Source organism: Bombus fervidus, chromosome 4 (genome assembly GCF_041682495.2).
Source record: "Bombus fervidus isolate BK054 chromosome 4, iyBomFerv1, whole genome shotgun sequence".
Taxonomy (NCBI): Eukaryota; Metazoa; Arthropoda; class Insecta; order Hymenoptera; family Apidae; genus Bombus; species Bombus fervidus.
In genome coordinates, this window is record NC_091520.1 from 15,543,570 (window position 1) to 15,561,892 (window position 18,323).

General features: G+C 33.2%; 2 protein-coding genes across 4 annotated transcripts in view; one reads left to right on the forward strand and one right to left on the reverse strand.

Annotated features, from left to right (window-relative positions):
* Positions 1 to 446: 446 nt before the first annotated feature.
* Positions 447 to 2,746, reverse strand: LOC139986402 (FUN14 domain-containing protein 1). 3 transcript variants are annotated; one of them, XM_072001711.1, is made up of 4 exons: positions 2,614 to 2,746; positions 1,929 to 2,096; positions 1,526 to 1,721; positions 447 to 738 (listed from the first exon to the last, which is right to left on the reverse strand). In XM_072001711.1, exons 2-4 carry the CDS (start codon positions 2,093 to 2,095, stop codon positions 556 to 558), a joined length of 546 nt encoding a protein of 181 aa, XP_071857812.1. In that variant the 5' UTR covers position 2,096; positions 2,614 to 2,746; the 3' UTR covers positions 447 to 555. The 3 variants fall into 3 exon arrangements, with proteins under 3 accessions (XP_071857812.1, XP_071857811.1, XP_071857813.1); XM_072001710.1 differs by lacking the exon at positions 2,614 to 2,746 and adding an exon at positions 2,524 to 2,605; XM_072001712.1 differs by lacking the exons at positions 447 to 738; positions 2,614 to 2,746 and adding exons at positions 905 to 1,433; positions 2,524 to 2,605.
* A 629-nt stretch (positions 2,747 to 3,375) lies between these two features.
* Positions 3,376 to 18,323, forward strand: part of Utx (Utx histone demethylase) — a 148,679-nt gene continuing 133,731 nt past the window's right edge. The window contains exons 1-3 of the mRNA XM_072002293.1: positions 3,376 to 3,663; positions 4,126 to 4,379; positions 4,453 to 4,561. Of these exons, the coding sequence (XP_071858394.1) occupies positions 3,596 to 3,663; positions 4,126 to 4,379; positions 4,453 to 4,561 (431 nt within the window). The 5' untranslated portion in view covers positions 3,376 to 3,595. The remainder of the gene's footprint in view (positions 3,664 to 4,125; positions 4,380 to 4,452; positions 4,562 to 18,323) is intronic.

The following is an 18,323-nucleotide window of genomic DNA, read 5'->3' on the forward strand; positions in this document are numbered from 1 at the left end:
TTTATAAAAAAATTTTGTAGCAGTTCGAAATTATATGAATATATTTCACAGATCTAATTAAATATAGAAAAATAGTACAAAAGAGTTATACTATTTGTTAATATTGTTAATATAGGATTATATTAATTTCTATACTTTATAAATATACTTTCTAAAATTACTGCATTATTTTTGCTACATTCTGAATGCAAAACGAGTTTTAGTATTTACTTCAACACATTTTATAGTATCTATATTATCACTTAACTAATGAAAAATTAATCAACATGTTACAAAATGGCAAATGTAGTATTAATAAAAAATATATGTTATTAATGTTAAATTAGCAACATAAATTAGTAAAGTATTAAAAAAAATGTTATTAAGTTACAAATATAAAGAAGTAAAATTTCATTATATTATGTACTGTTAGGTGTGCTTAATTATTAGCATTTTCAAAACGTAAGTTCCGGTTTTATATCTTATCACGTATATTTTTATGAAGTTTTATATATTGTTCTTACAATGGAAGGATCTGAATTTTTTATACGCATTCAGAATACAGCATACTTAAATCTAATTGCCAGTTGCAAAACCAAGTGCTAAACCAGCTACAAAAGATGCAAGGAAAAAGTGAAATTCCGTAGGTTTAAAGGAGGTATCACCAGTTATAGAGTGGTACCAACGGCGCGTATGAGATTCACCATTTTTCAATAATTGTTCAGCTTTGTCTAGCTTTCTATCAACGTATCTCTCGACCTGAAACAATAGAATTTGTTACTAATATAATTTATTTAATTTTGAAACAATTAATAATATATTTATAGAATGTTGTATATAAATTTGTACAAAGTATTGATATTTCAACTTCTAAAACAAAAATTTTTTCATGATATATACGAAAAGAAAAGAAAATTCCAATTAATCAAATTTAAATGATTGTATTTATTGTTCGATATAACTAACTCTTTACAACGTATTTACTATGATATGTTTGTTATTTTTTTTTTACAAGAATTAATGCATAAATTTGCATATATGCACGAATAATCAATATAATTGAAGTATAATGGTTAGAAGATATAAAAACTTCTTAATGCATGCGCATTACCTCAAAAGTGTTAGATTATAATTACATATACATGAAATATATATGCCATAATAAACTTATATATTAAAAAATTGAAATAAAAATAGTCTTCTGAGATTTAAATAATCTTACTAATTTAAATAATAATATGTGTTGCTTTGGTTTTTAAATACCAATGATCATGATGAAAATGATAAAAATAATATCTAACATACAATGTCAATATTGAAAGTAATAAATATATAATGTTCGTTTATGTTTCTGTACACAATTAATGGCTTCTTATTCAGGATGCTAAACCAATAATGAAACCACCAATGAAGCTTGTTGCCACAAGTGAATTGTATCGACACCATATTCCTACCTATAAATAATATTAACATTATATTTATATATAGCGACATATTAAATATTTTGAACCTATAAAAACTGTAATATATATATTAGGAATTTTACCTTGTCCATAAGTCTTGGCCCTTCACCTGTTACCTTCTCTTCCACTTTATCTGATAGTTTCTCAGCTTTCTTTTGAATTTTATCCCAATTAATTTTGATGTATCCTTGATGTGCTGCAATCTGTAATATTATAATTCCACCACCAACTGCACATGCAGCAATTTTTCCAACTTTCATTGTTACAAAACCAGTCAACCTATACAAAGTATTTATATAAAGTTAGATACTTTTCTTATTGAGTTTTTTTCTTTGCATGTAATTATATATGAACAAAAGGTATTCTAGATATTTAAAATTATCTTTCTTCAGTTATCATCTTTTTTTAATTTTAATTGTAAATAACTTAGATATATAATGAAATTAAGAAGTTTTAATACGTTTTTGATATATCTATAACACTCACCATCCTGATGTTGTACCGATAATGATTTGTTTGGTGGCAGATTTTTTGCTTACATCTCCTAAGATTTTATCTATTATGCTTTTTGTTTCCTTTGAAATATCCAAGCTACATTCTCCTTTGTTCGCATCATCTTTACTTTCCTTTGTTACTGGAAGATTCTTCTTCATACTGAAAAAATGTATCAATGTTAATTTCTCACTACAATATAACAATTTTAAAATACATGGGCTATTGTAAACTTCTTAAAATACATGATTTTTTTATTTAAAAATATTATTTTTTGTCAAATATTATATCATTCTTTATATTGCTTGATATCCTTGATATCACGTTATTTTACAAATTACTACGCAAATAACTATGTATGAACGCTATTTTCACGCCTTTAAATAACACTGTTAGTCTTTCTTCGACTATTCGTTAGAATAAAAATATATCGATGACTGCATTATTAAAATATTGCAATAATGCATGTCAATGAACGATAAATTATTACTTATTTCAAATCAACACGTTATATTTACAACGTGTAGATAGAATATTAAAAATAGAAACAAAACATTTCGAAATACAGTGAAAAACGAGAACTGTCTACCGTTTAAATTTTGTTGCTCCTGACTTGATTCTTTTCTTGCACACTTTGGACAAATTCATAGCGGTTAGTATTTATATATGCTAGGCTCACCTAATTTCTTCGATTATCGAAGTATTTAAATAAAATTAATGCCTTTGAGCTTAGATCAATGTGACAAAATTTCTGGTACTCTGCAACGATCGTTCGAGTTCAAAAACTGACGAAGACGTTAACATAGCGAAATCATGACGTAACCGTCTATAATATTTCATATTTTAATAATATAAAAATGTATGAATTGATATGCCATATTGTGAATTGAAGGATTAAGAATTAGAAAGATAAATAATATTAATTAGAATAAATTTAATCTAAAATAATCTTTTTAATTACACGAATCATAGAGTAATTTCTTAGAAAAATCGAAAATCTAACTAGTAGATTTTATCAGATTTTACGAATAATCAAAGTTAGATCAATTTATTATTCATTACTTATTTTCTTGTTAGGTTTGGTCCCTAACCTTTATATATTCATTATAATAAATTAAATTTATTATTATATTGTGAATTTTTATACATTTATAGAAAAGTTGAAGGCATAAATTTGCGCAGAATGCACATAATACGAAAAAAAAAATAAAATACCCAAAATATAGTGCTTTCTATAAAGGTAAAATAATTTTCTACTACGATTTTCTTTTTTAATTATATTTTCAAAAATATGAATTTGCATAAAAATTTGCGGTCTATTTATTATTTTTAAGTACCTATCTTTATCGATTTAATGACGATTTAATAATAAAGGTCAAATTGTTTAACTTTTCGCGCGCTTTTGAGACGTTTCAGAGAACAATGTTCTTTAGCACCGGAATTACATGTCGACGTGAACCATGGTAATGGTCTTCCGTAGCGTGATTCGCCATCCTGATTTAACCTGATCGCCGCTTTTAAAAACTTATCGTCCCGATGAGGTGACGAGGTGTCGAGAGTATAAACTGCGAAAACTCTCGGATTTTCGTAGAAAGCGGCCCGTTCTAAGTGTAAACATGTGTCCTTCCTGTTTTTAATGAGTATATTTACCGAACACGAAAATGGCCCAAGATACTGACGATATCAACTTGACCCCTCAAGAATTACAGATATTATCTGAGTTAGACAGGTGATTTTGAAGTGAATAAAATCTATTCTAATAAAGCTTGTTTTGTCCTCTTACTTTGCTTTATATCAATCGTAGTTTCCTCGCTCTTCTATCAAAATATAACCTAAAAGTTTGTTTGACAGAATAGGCGCGTAATTTGATCGGTTCATTTGTAAGCGCTTGCTCCCCACTGACATCCTTTTCCATGCGTTTGAATACAACGAATATGATTAAAATGTCATGTTGTTTTTATAATTCATAATGTATTTATTCGTAATCTCTAATATATTAGTTGACACATGAAAATGTGTTTATAACGTTATATAAACTAAACTATTAATGTGAGCTACTTGTTTATGTGTACTTTGTTAAAAATTTATTATAAAGCAACAATAAATAATGTGCAGTGTCATTTGTGCTTATATAAGAGGTTCTTATTATAATCTTTTAATTAACCAATGTATTTTTTCAATATGTGTGCAGTCGACAATTTGGGTTTTTGAAATTAAACTCACCGGAGCAAACAAAGAAAAAAGCTTTAGTTGTTCGTGCGATTAAATATCTAGAAAGGATGCTAGTCCAAGCACAAGCTGAAAAGCAACGTAGGAAAGCAGATAGTACAAAAATGAATCCTGATGAATTAAAGGACGATGATGAAGACAAAGGAATTAGTATCGATCCTAAAACATATTGTAAACTAGGGCATTTTCACTTACTTTTAGAAGATTATAGTAAAGGTAATTAATTGTTTGTGATAAGTTTTTATTGCTTTTCATTTACAATATTTTACATTTCTTTTAATTTCAACAGCCATGTCGGCATATCAAAAATTTTACTCGTTAAAAGGGGACTATTGGAAAGATGCTTCATTTTTATATGGTCAAGGGCTTGTTTACTACCACTTCAATGCTTTTCAATGGTAAGTGATAGTGAAATAACTTTTTCATTCAGTAGTATATTGTTTCATAATTGTTTTCCATTATTTTGCATGTTTGTGTTTTCTTGTACATACATAATATTTCATTCTGCTTCTTCGCTATTACTTTACATTGAATAAGATAAATAAAGAATATTTTCAATTTCAATATGTGGTTTAAAGCTTTCAAATACAATATAGTGATAATTTTATACAGAAGAACATTTGCTAGGAATAAGAAGTATATTAAAATACTTTGGAAATACGTAACTTATATTTGCGTTAATATCACCATTTTTTATGATGACTAAAATCATCAAAATCGTAGTAACCCGTTATTAGAAAGAAACCACAAAGTGTTTATTTAAACTAGTGCTTTGAAATGGGAGGATAAAATATGAATAAAAATCTCTACAGAAAAATGTTGTAATCTCTCATGAGAGTTGTTCACCTTGAAAAGGGGGCGTCGGCCTCTTCTTAGACGATGTACACATAGGGTTCATCGTTCTCATCTTGTATCCTGTATTTTTTTAATTTCGCGCAAAATCCTGTAGGTAATGTGGTTTTGTTTCTCGATATCGATAAAGTAGAACGGTACAGTTCGATAAGGTAGATTACTTTCGGAAATTACGGAATGAGTTATCAGCAAGCGAATGCAACAACAGGTGTCGCTAATTTCGCTGAAATAGAACGAAATGTGCCTACGTGTCGAGTCGTTTCATGGATATGGCGACTAGGAAAGCGCGTGGGGGAAATAATAGGCCAAGTACGTATTTATTTCAATGGCCAGAATGATAATTTTCGCTATTAATGCATTATATTCATAGTTAGTGCACTGAATTACTACATTCGTTATTTCTTATGGCTGAGCAAAGTTATTACATTTTTTAAAGAATTCTTCGTTATGTATTTATGAATTTTTTTAACACATTGTAAGTACGTCTAATTTAGAGAAAATGTAAAACTTGTGCTATGATTAGAGCTTTACATTTTTAATGAATTTATTTAAAAAATTCTTTTATGGATTTTTCCATTTATGGATTGTATCGAGAGCTATCGATTACGGTATGTATCGACCGCTTTGATAAAACTATCCAGGAAATGTAATTTAACCTTAATCGACATCAATTATCCCTGGTATATTCGAATTTCGTTACAAATCATTGCACGCGACTCGTGTGACATTTAGCATTGCCAAATTCAGAAATTGAAACGTTTTCATTAATTCTTCATCAGTTGCTTCAAAATAGCTCGTATGATTGCAGCACCATCAAATATTATCGCTTAATGCGGTTACGTTCATCATTCTTGATTAGCATCCGTGTCAGCGACCAGGTCAAAAGTTCGATTGTCATATTACTGTACTAATGAGAGTTCGCGTTATAAAAATCAAAGATGTGTCAAAAATGTAAAAATTTGATATTTTAAATCAATTACGTTTTAGCTCAAATCAAATTTAGATCTATCTAACATTGAAATGAAAATATTGCTTTATTTCTTTCTCTTTTTATTTTTAATACTTTGTAAAATATTATTTCAACAGTGTTATGTTATTAATTAATTACACCAATTAGAAATTTGGCGTAAGTAATGTAACTGCAGATATTGTTACTGTTAACTTGACATTTCCTGTCAGGCAATCGGCTTTGTAGACGGTTAGGAGTGGGAATATCGATTTCCTGTTCAACCCTCCTTAACTCGGATGGTGCAAGATTTCCGTGGAACGAAACTCACAGTGAACTCCCTTTCGATCTTTCAGCATTCCACTCGACTACCATATATCATCTAACCGTTACCAATTTCTGTAATTAGCATTGTTTCAAAAGTATTACTTATATAATAATACAGGGTGTCCATTATAACGTAATACTATTTACCAGAGGATGATTCTACGTGCAAAGAGGAATCGGAAGTATGAAATAAAATCTTTTTGTTCAAGACCTAGTTTTCGAGAAAATCGAATTCGAAAATTTTCTTGGTATATATGTATATGTGAACTTGGTCAATTAACGGATGCGAGTATAAGTAGAAAATGTAGAATAAAATTTTATCGTCAAAAAAAAAAAAAGTTATTTTATTCTTAAATACAATTGATCTTGATGGTATTCCAAATTTAAATATATATGAAATTAAACGTTTATAAAAGTTACATCCTTTTCCTTTCTTCTCTTTTTCTTTTCTTCTAGAAACATCAAACGACGATAATGTTATTTAAATTGGATATTAAAGATTGAGTTTCACCGTAATTCATTAAACTCATATTATGTAGGAAAGGATTCTGTTCTGACAGTAAAAGTACAACTCGTTAAAAAATTACTTGGTCGAGTAACGCTTTTTCATTTATCCTCTGATTAACGGGAAAGCTGCTGCGGATTTCACGCTGTTCATTTTCAATATATTTGCCGCCATAAGTCACACGTTTTCACAGTAATCTGTATTTACGTGTTAATTGGACATATTTCTTTTTACTAACACACATTTATTCCCATTACGTTTGTACATACAATTTCTCGTTATTCTTATCCAGCATCATATGATCGTTTCTAAAATACAAATCTTTTTTATTTTTGTCACGTGAATCATTCAACAACCTAACCAAATTTCCACAAAATTTAGGATTATTCTATCGCTATTCGTATCGATAATAAATTATGCTATGTTTAAACTTTATAGATTGGAGATTTATATTTTATCTAAAAAAAAAGTTGAGCAGAAAATATTATTCTGTTTACAAAGAAAGAATTGGATAGAAAATCGTACGTTTTATTTTATAGAGGATTTTATAGGGAAATCTACGTCTACGCTTAATAGTTCTATTTTTTTCTTGTCTTACATCTGCGGGTCAGTTGGTAACCTTGAAACGTCAAAACAAATGCATAATCTTGGTGTAGAGTAATAGTGATTTTAATTTTAGTACAATTTATACTAATATAGTACAAAATAGTAATCTTCGCATGGATCGGAAGAGAAATTTTTCGAAAATGACTCTTTGCCCACGAAAATTTGACCGGCCCTGTTCTAATAAATGCTAGGCATAGCGTGTGATAAAAGAATGAAATTATAATTTCTCGTGCGACGTTGTCTGGAAGGAACGACCATATTGTGACGTACAAGGGTAATATCTTTCGTCTTTATCCTATTCGATAAACCGCAGACTTATTCAGTGAGTGAAATTGAATGGAAAATCCTCTCTGCGCGGATGCGTGAGGCGGTTTCCTTGGATATATTGGGTTTCAAAGCGTCCGTTCAGGTGTGCAAAGTAGGAAGTACGTAACAGCAATTATTTGTAGTCCACGTGAATGAAAAGACAATTACACGCGCGTATTCGCCATGTTTATGAAAACAAAAAAAACCTTCGCCAAACACGTCCGACTTCCTTTTCCGACTCTGTGTCTCTCCGATACTATTTGTAAAAAAGTCAGAATCTCCGATACGATAAATAGAATATTTATACATGTTTCTACGAAAGGGAATCTAAATAGAAATTTTTTTTCACGAATCATACGTCGTAATAAATATTATTCTGTATTGGTGTTTTCCACATATTCGCATATCATACGCACGTTGCAAATTTTTGAACTCTCGAATTTCCCCCCCCCCCCCCAAAAAAAAATGCATAAATGAACGGTAATAAAATCGAGAAACGTCAAACGCAAGGAAAAATTGGTAGAAGGGTACGTCATGAAAATAAAAGTGTATTTCGTAATATGTAGCCTTGGATTTTGATCTTTTTCTCTTGAATTACCCCGTTTCTTCTAATTTTTTTTAATTCGCCTGCTTTTGTATCGTAAATTCTATGGAGATTCGTTCGCTTTTGTGTTAGCTTTCACTCACCCTGCGAATAGCAACAGTAAATAGAACTGCAAGGTAGTGTGCTCGGTAACTAAAGAAACTGGAACGGGTCGCTCGATACCGCTGCGCTCTTGATAATTTTGTGTTTTGTTTGGAATGGTAAAAATGATAAATCTCGTTGAATAATTAAATCTCGGTGGATGTTGAATTTTTATTATATACGCGAAACGAATGATCGTTACGGCAAGGAATTTCGTCATTTAGAATTACGCGACTGTGCATTCAAATTAGAAATAAACAAAGAAATGAAAGAAAATTTCTCTCTGTGATCAATTTCAGAGATACAGCAACGAAAGATTTCAAAGAAAATGTTGCATAGATTCTCGGCTCACCGTAAGGTGATTATTAATATTTGTCCTACAAAAAAAAAAAAAAAAAAGAAAAAAAATTAGCGCTATATATTTTTTTTTACAACTAATACCAAAAATTCAAAAATTTTTAGAGATAACGAGGCAATCGTTCTCTGGATCATTCATTTTCAATTCTTCGTTATTTAATTATATCGTGAAAGAATTAATATGAAAAACAAAAAAAAAAAAAAAAAGAAGGAGAAAAAGAAATACGTGAACGTATTGATTGCGTAACACGTGGTACTTCATTTTTCATGTTTTCATAATCAAAAATTGAAAGAAATTGGATATATTAATTACATTCGCGTGATAGGTTAGTTGGTTGCAGCGTATGGCACCGCGTTTGCGATCGCGATAATTAGACGAATAGAGCCACGGTTCGTCGATAACAGAAATTACAAAGAGAAAATGGTTTGGCGCACGCTAACTCGCTGAAGTATCGACGGTGAAATGAATATTATGGTTTTTGTACCGTGAAGTTATTTCTTTGTTACCTTACATCACGTGACTGCACAAACAGGATGTTCACCATATGTATTTATAGTATTTTATAGTGCACTGTAGCTGAAACGAGTTATTGCGACTTTCCACCTTGATTCAAACATCTCCTTTAAAGGTAAATCGATATTTATTCTGGAAAATAGCTTAATTTATAACAACGTGTAAATAGCTTTGTAAATTAATTGGTCTGTTTCTACATTTTAAACGATAATCGAAGATAATTAACAGGTGAGCCCTTTTGCACCGTGATTTAGTAGATGACATCAATTTTGGATATTATTCGTAGATTTCTTTATTTTTATTGATCCTATTGTAATAAATTCGATGTAATAATTCGTTTCACTTGCTAAACTAAACTGTGAACCGAACCGTTGGTAATTATTAAACGCTTCTTTGAAATTTATTAGTACTGACACTAATTATACCGATAATTTGTAACTTGGAAAATTTGACTAACGATATTAGTTCGATTATGCACTAATTGTTTACACAATGTATCCATTAAATAACTTTATGAAAAACGTTTCAACGCAACGAAACAAAAACGTACACTCCTATCGAAAGATACCGAACGTAAAATAAAAATTCAAGCTCTCTCGTTGGAGAATACTAAACACGAAATAAAAGTTCAAGCTCTCGTTGGAAAATACTGTAAACGTTAAATAAAAATTCGAGCTTTCATCGAAAATGATATTAGGCGCAAAAAAAAAAAAGAAATAAAAGAAAAGAATTTAATGTATCCACTGAAAAATGCTAAAACCTTTAATCGTAGTACGAATATAAAAAAATGTGTTCCATTTTTAATAGTTCATATAACAATTATACGCGTACGTTTAATTATACTGAATATACCGAAATTAACGCGAAAGATTTCGATCGCGGCACAGTATAAATTTGTATATTTTGTAGAGTACTTGACTGTCTTTGGTCCGAAGCGAAGGGAGGCTGCAGCAACCCCTTCTGTTCGATCGGCGAGCCTTTTTTTCGTCAACTTTTCACCCTCTGGCATTGAATGGAGCCAAATCTCCCTAAGGGTGATTCACGTGACGCGTGACTCGTCAGTTCGTAATCTCTCGTACGTGTGTAGCTCGCGTATTGTGCATTGTATCGGTGGCTGCAATATTTATAACGGGCCCGTCGCATTATACAGTCGTCGTCGGCTCTGTGCATGCTTCTGTTTTACCATTTATCGATTTTTCTTATTTTCTACGCGCCCGCGGCCCTAACAATCACAGAGGGATACGACGCGGCTACTTTCTTCTATCGTACGAACAGGCTATTTGTATGCGTTTCAGAATCTTTGAGCGATTGTCTCAGTTTTAATGGTATATGTCGGAAGCAGTCACAGTCAAACGTGAATTATGAGCAAGAGTGTGATAAATGTATGTACTGAGTAGTTTATGGGATGTCAAAATAGGAATACTTAATCATCTCGTACATGAACTTTCTACAATAAAAATCAGAGGTTATGTGCGCGTCCGCGCGCGCTCGCACGTAGCAGTTGTAACCCAAATTAAAATTGCGATGGAAGAGTTAACCTTAAAATTAGTTGGAACTACTTTGGTGACGCTAATCGCTATAAGCAATCTATATTTTCTCGGTTACGTGTATCGACGATGGAAAATTATTTTTGGTCGCGGATAAACATTATCGATGATGATAGAACATTTCTTGGTTATTGTTGATCGTTGTCGATGACGAAACGAATTTTCTTGCTGATTACTTATCGAACATAAGACTGATCTTCTAGCGTTGAATTATTCTGTAATTCGTCCTTTGAAATTCAGCTTCCTCAGGAATCATGCAAAAAGTGATGTTCAACGAAAAATACTTTCGAATAGATAGTCGTAGATATATGAAAATCGAATCAAAGTGAAAAGAAGATGAATTGAAAGTACATTTAAAAAAAAGCAGAATCCACGTTGCTGTTTTTCTATACAGTGAAATTTGTGCATAATCGTTTCGTTATTAGGTAACTATTTTGAGCACAGTTGGTTGATACAGCAGCCGGGCTGTTTGTCCGCCATGGCAGAGTGGCGTTGAGTCACGTGCAACGCATAGAGATGCGTTGCAGACGATCGATTTTACGGCCTCTCCTTCTACGCACGTGTTCAGCCATGTATAGTCACACATCAAATTGGCGATCGTAACAGTCCTTATCTGTTTCCCGTGGGAGCACGATTCTGCCCTTCGTTTCGTTTTTATAAAATTAACCTTTTAAAGACTCGTTTGGTTTAAGTAGAAAAACAAAAAAAGAAAAGATACTTTTTTTATCTCGCTACTTTTATTACGTAACAAGGATTTTACTGATATTTTAGTAAGTGTATGATGTTTTAAGCTTCTAGTTTTGTATTTATGGTAAAAGATCAAACGTATAAAATACGATTATTATTGAGCAGTAGTATGGGACGTGACCTTTTATTGAAATATTAGGTGAATATTACGGAGATGTTGGGATTTTAATTAATATTTATACATACGTATATCTTCTTTTAACGATGATCGTGAGATTTTCTCGAACAGCGTGGATATTTTGAGATTACGATAAAAGTTTATTTAATGGTGTGTTAGAGATGAATTTCTCAAATTATATTCGAATTCGAGTTAGATAAAATATCGGTTAGCGATTCTCTGTCGTCCATTGTTCCATCGTTTCATCTGGAACATTTTTAGAATGTTAGAATAGGATGGTAATTAAGCTTCTTGTCACTGTCAATTACCTTAGACATTGTCATAGTTAATCTCGTCAGTCATCCATGCAATTATACATTTATCTTCAATCTCCTTATTGTGTAATTCACCGGGTTATTTTGTACTCCTCGTGTCTGGCAGTGGAAAAATAAAACGTGGCAGTGTCACATTAGCATTATAACGAGATCATTTTGCTTCAATATATTCATCGTACAATTTTTGTTATTCCATAATACAATATCTTTTGTGCCTTATGAAATAATAGACGAAAGAACAGGAAAAGATGTCAGCGAAGAGCGAAGATAAAATATACAAATAAAACAATAAGTAAAATTGCTACAAATCTTTTATTAAATATTTTTAAAATTTAATGCAACTGATGTTTTTTCATTTAAAAAGTCTTCTTTGTTATTCTATCGAATCTAAAAAAATGTTTGAAGGAATATTTTCATTACTAAGATTAATACGATCTTAAGGAATTTTCAATTTTATGCAAATCTCTTCCGTAGTATGAATATTCAAGAAGCTTCAAAGAAATAAATATAGCCGTAAAAAAACATAAATCAAAGGATATTTGAATACAGACGCCATAAAAGTTCTTCGTGTCAACGAATTTTTATTACCGAATCATATTTCAAAAATGATCGAAATGGTTAATAAATACGTTTTCTTCTCAATATATTTAACTAATAATAATAAATATATATTAACCAAGTATGTTTCTTTTCAAAATTTGCGTACATCGATCATGTATAGAAAAAACATTCAAAATATTTGAGATATATTTGAGTGCTATAAAATTTATAAATATATAAAATTCTATTTTCATATTTGAAGGATGAAAAATGTATAAAAATGTAGTTTTGATAGGAAAATATTCAAAATATCACGATTAAATTTTCACTAGTGTATATGTAGAATATGCAGAAAAATTCTATGTTTTTACTATCATCCTAAAAAAAAAAAGAAAAATGATATTTCAGTTCTATAAATAGTATATTCGAAATATAACAGAGTACGATCTGTGTAAGTAGAATTCCGAAAACGATCAAACACATTTTTACATATGGCACACTAATAAAGCAAGTTTCATTTTTACAAGCCTAATACGCAAATTGTGTAAAGTTCTATCTATTTGCATGCAGAATATTAAAGACACGAAATTCTATTTTCAGAAATAGAATATTCAGAACACATAAAATTCTACCCACGAATGGCTACCTATAAATCTATATTTTTGAAATTGCAGCATTGTGTCTAGAACAGAGACAAATTTTATTGTTTCCATTCATAGACATAAATGCATAGAACGGCCTGTGTACTTAAAATGTTACAAGCGTAATAAATGTACATACATATACATATTTATTAAACTCATCCAATATATTATTATCACAAATAGAGTACACAAAATGGATAAAAATTCTATTTTCGCTAAGGTCACGAAAGTAGAATGGCACGTGCCCTCCAATCAACGATAATATGCAACGATTCGAACGACCACGAAAAGAACCGAACGTTCAACAACACGTACAAAATTCAGAGACGACAAGGGCAATTAATTTGAATACTTATCTACCCGTTGGCCACGTGTTTCCAACGCGGGGAATTAAACTAAGGAAGCAGTCTCTTAGCAGTCGGCGGTTCGCATTTATTCGCTCTTATCGCGCTGACTGTTGTAAGTTTCCAGAGGTGGAGAGGCACCTTGCACGTGAGACTTTTCACGAGGGCTACACACGTGTACGTCGTTGTTCAAACGACATGGCCGCTGCACCCTGCCGCGTACGCGTGCAGCAAGGTGCATGCAAGCTCTGACCCAGATCGTACGATCGATATTCTCTGCCCCAGATACGCTTACAGAGATTAATATTTTTTCCACGCAAGCCTGACGATGATTGACCCCCCTCCCTTTTCATGAACTTCGTATTTACCGTCATTTCGAGTTGAGGTCCTTCTCACCACGTTTCAGGATTAACCCTCGTTACGCTGTGCTGTAATCGTGTGTGATATTGTTGAGCTTGTTGATTTGGGTCTCTCAAACGGTAAATAACTGCTACCTATATGACGAAAGAATTATTTTAGGTTGTCTAATATGTTTGTTTTTCTTCAAATTCTGTTTTCTTTTTCATATGTATCCTTTTAGCACAATTGTTTCCTTTTAACTGGCTCGTATTCCTAAAAACTACGTTTGAGATACAAACGATAATCACAAAATTAAATTAATACAAAATTAAATGGTATTTTAATGAGGTGCGATTTACTCCAATAATTCGTACGTGTAATTTCGCTGATTGTGAAATCAACCATACAAATTGATGCTTACAATCTCTCGAATTACGCACGCGAGTCTGACTTAGTCGCTTAATTTGGAGTCATTGATCTAGATTGATCTTTGAAATTCATTTCTCGCTGCTAACTGATTTACAGATTACTTGCTACGATCGGCCGTATAATTGGACATATAAAACAAGCTGTTTGAACAATTCTTCGTATAATGAATTATATTCGAAAAATAGGGGAAAACGTTTGCATTAAAAATTACTTTTAAATATTTTTCCAAAGATATCGTTCTAGTCTTCTTCTATTCCAGGTAATCTATACCATTTTTAGCACAACATTTTTTTTTTTAGAGATTTATAAATTAATGTTTAAAGAGACCTTCTAATACCGTTGAATCAGTATAAAAATACCTTGAGAATTTGCATTAGATCCTAAAAGACTTATGAATAATTACATAAATATAGCATGCCGCTTAGCGGCATGTTATTAAAAGAGAGGAACCTTTGGAGACAAGAAATTAGAATATTTCTCGTTCGTTCGAAAAAATATTGAATTCATTCGAATATTTTTAATATTTCTATAGATTCAAGCTAAATATCGTAAGACGATTAAATTTTCCCAGAAGTCCCGTTAAAAGCGAAGAAATCACTGCTACCTTGCATATTTAAATACAAAAGTCTCTGTTCATAGCCATTCGTATAAAAAATCTTTATTAACTATGAGCAGTGTAAATCGTACAATTTCCGACTATACTCTTCCAACAATTACACAAATATTCCAACTGAGAATCAACACGGTGCAACGGAATCAAGTTAAAACCTAACCGACAGCCTAAGCTGCTCCTCCATCCACTCGAACTTCCATCTTCGGTACAAGCATCGACGCCACCAACCGGATGGCAATGACCGCTATTCCGCTTAGTACGTCGTTCGTTTCCGTCGAAATTCCGATTCCGCATCGGCACAGTCGACAACGCGGCTCCCAGCACCGAGCGTCAGGTGGATCGGCGTCGAACTCGAGCTGTTCCTCCTCCGGTGACGTGCAACTGCTTCTCGCCGGCTAGGCTGTTGTATGCAAGTGTTACCGTATAGGAGGGACAACGAGGACAACGACGTCGACGGCGGGTGGCAGGGAGTCAGAGTCGTCTCGGTATTACTTCGCGGATCGTTCGGCGAGGTCATGGTCAGCCGGCGTGCTGAAACCGAGAGTCAACAAACTCTGTGTAAGCGAAGAGAGAAGCGAAGCCAGAAGCGGCGAACCAAGAGTACCACCGTTCGGCCATCCAGCCGGACAGTTAACCAGTCTGCCAAACATAACCCCATGTGTGTCCGTTCAGCCGTGAGTTCCTCGAGGAAAGCCGCCCACTGCTAGCGGATTCTCTCTTGCTCTCTTCCTCCCTCCACTTTTCTTTCTTCTGCTTTCTCCTTTCCCCGTCGTTTCTGCTTTGGTCCTCCTTATCTCTGTCTTCTTCCTTTTATCCTTGTTCTTCTCTGTGTAGCGAGACCTTCATCGCTAAAAATAAATTCGCAATCATTATTTATAGCCAGCCCCGTTGCTTGAGGTTATGGTTGCACCTGCAGGTGCAGCAAGAGCGTGTCTTTTGGTGATCTCTCCTTCTGGAAACGAGATCCGTGACCTGCGATCGATTTAGTGGTCATCGATCTCTGTTTGATGTATTTGATTTGGATAGTAGCTGTGAAGGGATGTTGTACGAGTAATATTGGAAGCTCTTGGGACGAGCTAGCCTTTTTAGAGAGAAAGGTAATTTGCAGGAAGACAAAAATGTGACAGAAATGTGATTTGTTGATTACATTTCTGTACTGTTTGCTAAGTTATGCCCACGTGTGCTTACGTTGAACGCACGTGAGCACCGTTTGGTGAATCATTCTCCCCTTACAACACGTGACACATTATATGTTATGTACAAACTGCTAAAAAAGAATCGGTGGTTTTAAAGTCTCATAGCTTTCAAATTAACATGGATCTTACAACTAATTTCTTTAGCAAAATTCATTATTATAATTTTCTAACAATGCTAATAGTTGTCGATATAATTAACAATCTCACATAGCGTTGGTAACAGTTGCCAATGATTATCAATACGATAAAAATGATCTATTGCCAACACAGCAATTTGACATCTACTCCAGACGTATCAAATCGCCAACGTTTTAGCAATCTCGTATTAATCATTCTCCAAAACATAGCTTTATCTCCCCTGTATTTAGTTCCAAAAAAGATGTTACACAATTTACTCTTGACGAAAAGAAATATTGATATGATATGATATATGCATTTATACTGCTCAATCTCTGAGAATACGCGTGTTTATGTATACAGCCTGAAGCACGGCAAGTTTATCGACATTGGTACTTGTGACGTCGCGATTTGCGGTGGCAGCGCCCTGGACGGGTCCGTGCCTCCGCGAGCTGTGACGTCATTGGGTAGCGGGGCGAGCCGCGGGCCAATGGACGCACGCCACGTCATCGCCTGCCTCCGCTCTTCGGAGACGGCGAGTCACGTGACGTCACCAGGGACGACACGGCACTCTCCACGAGTTGAATGACCCCTACAGACCAAGTTCAATACACCGACGAGGAAAGATACGAGCGATACGACCCGCAGACCTGCGGAGTCTACCACCATAGTTCCTCCGGCGCTCGCCGTTTCGTCCGTGTTCGAAGGAAACAGACTCTTCCTTCTACTGCGTTCCGCGCGTTCAGCTACGCTCGGCTACGCTCGAATCGTCTCGGCTCAATTCGGCTTTCGGGAATCGGGGAGCCATTTGGCCCATAGATTCGGGCTAACTTGCGTTCGATCCGATGGACGCTCGCATTCGATGACTGCCTTCGTAGTTTCGAACAGGATTCGAATAGCCAGTCGAAATTGCCCGAATTTTATCGAGGAATCTCAATTATCGAAGAATCGATTTTGTAACTTGCAATTTGATTAGTACACGGATGTTGTATTCGGAGGAATTTGTATCGTGTACATGGTTTATGGTAGATTGTATTTGTCGGAGGGCACTTTGAGCTTTTTAATAGTTTAATGCATCCGAGAGATGCTCAGGCCGATATAGAGCTACATGTGTATTGCGTGCTACCTAAGGGTTAATCATTAAACGGGAGGTAATACGAGATGAAAGATACATGTAAAACGTAATATACATAATTATTTTTTAAAGTAGTATACTGGCAATTTTATGCGCAGAAGTTTGATCATTTATTTAATTCTGACACGTTGTATTTGACTCGCTATCAAATTAATTAATACTATACAAATTTGCATAAGTAAAAAATAAATCCATTTTTGAATATCTTTCTATCGGATTATCGACAAGATTTTAATCAAGTAAAATATTAATAAAACGATTAATAAGTTCTAGGTATATGTTGAAGGAATTGAATTAAATATTGAATACATTTGAATGTACAATGTTAAATATTGAATGCATAGGAATGTACAAACGTCAGCTATTAATAAAATTGCGTTACACTTCTGATAACGATTGAATAACGATAACTTGAAAGATAGACGAATGTAGTGTAGCACGTTGATTGCGTGGAATCATTCTAGAGAATTAGGTTGTGCGTCGTGAGGCCACGTGACCTTTATTGCTTAATAGATCGTTATGTGAAAAGCGAATCTAGGTAATGTCATTAAATTGCAGGATATTCTTTATTAAGAGTAAACGTAACGAATGCACCTTCTTTCTCAATAAATACGCATGTTGTGCCCTGCCTTGCGAAATTTGTTCGATAGAAACGCATAGCGGAACTGTGATGAGCAATTAAATTATGCCGCGTTTACAGGAATAATTATTCACGTTATTTTTATATTAGGAACTTTGATCTTTTTCAACAGGTCTTTCAAATCTCCAAAATTTTTATAAAATTTTACTAGTGCATTCAAAATTGTGCAAAGGTTTATTTTCGAATTATCGTGTCAACTGTACATCTAGAAACACATTAGAGGTTGAAAATCGATGTTAAGGTTTAAGGTTGAAATTTAAAGTTGGAACCATAGGATATTTAGATACTCTTTGTGCGAGATATATACCGTTATTTAGGTCGAGAGACCCGAATTTACTA

Bases quoted from the DNA above. Each gene is read 5' to 3' on its own strand.
- LOC139986402 (XM_072001710.1), bottom strand. From the start codon at position 2,582: ATGAATTTGTCCAAAGTGTGCAAGAAAAGAATCAAGTCAGGAGCAACA. The intron at 2,097-2,523 runs GTAGACAGTTCT...ACATTTTTTCAG, and splicing joins GGAGCAACAAAATTTAAACG to TATGAAGAAGAATCTTCCAG. The intron at 1,722-1,928 runs GTGAGTGTTATA...TACTTTGTATAG, and splicing joins ATCGGTACAACATCAGGATG to GTTGACTGGTTTTGTAACAA.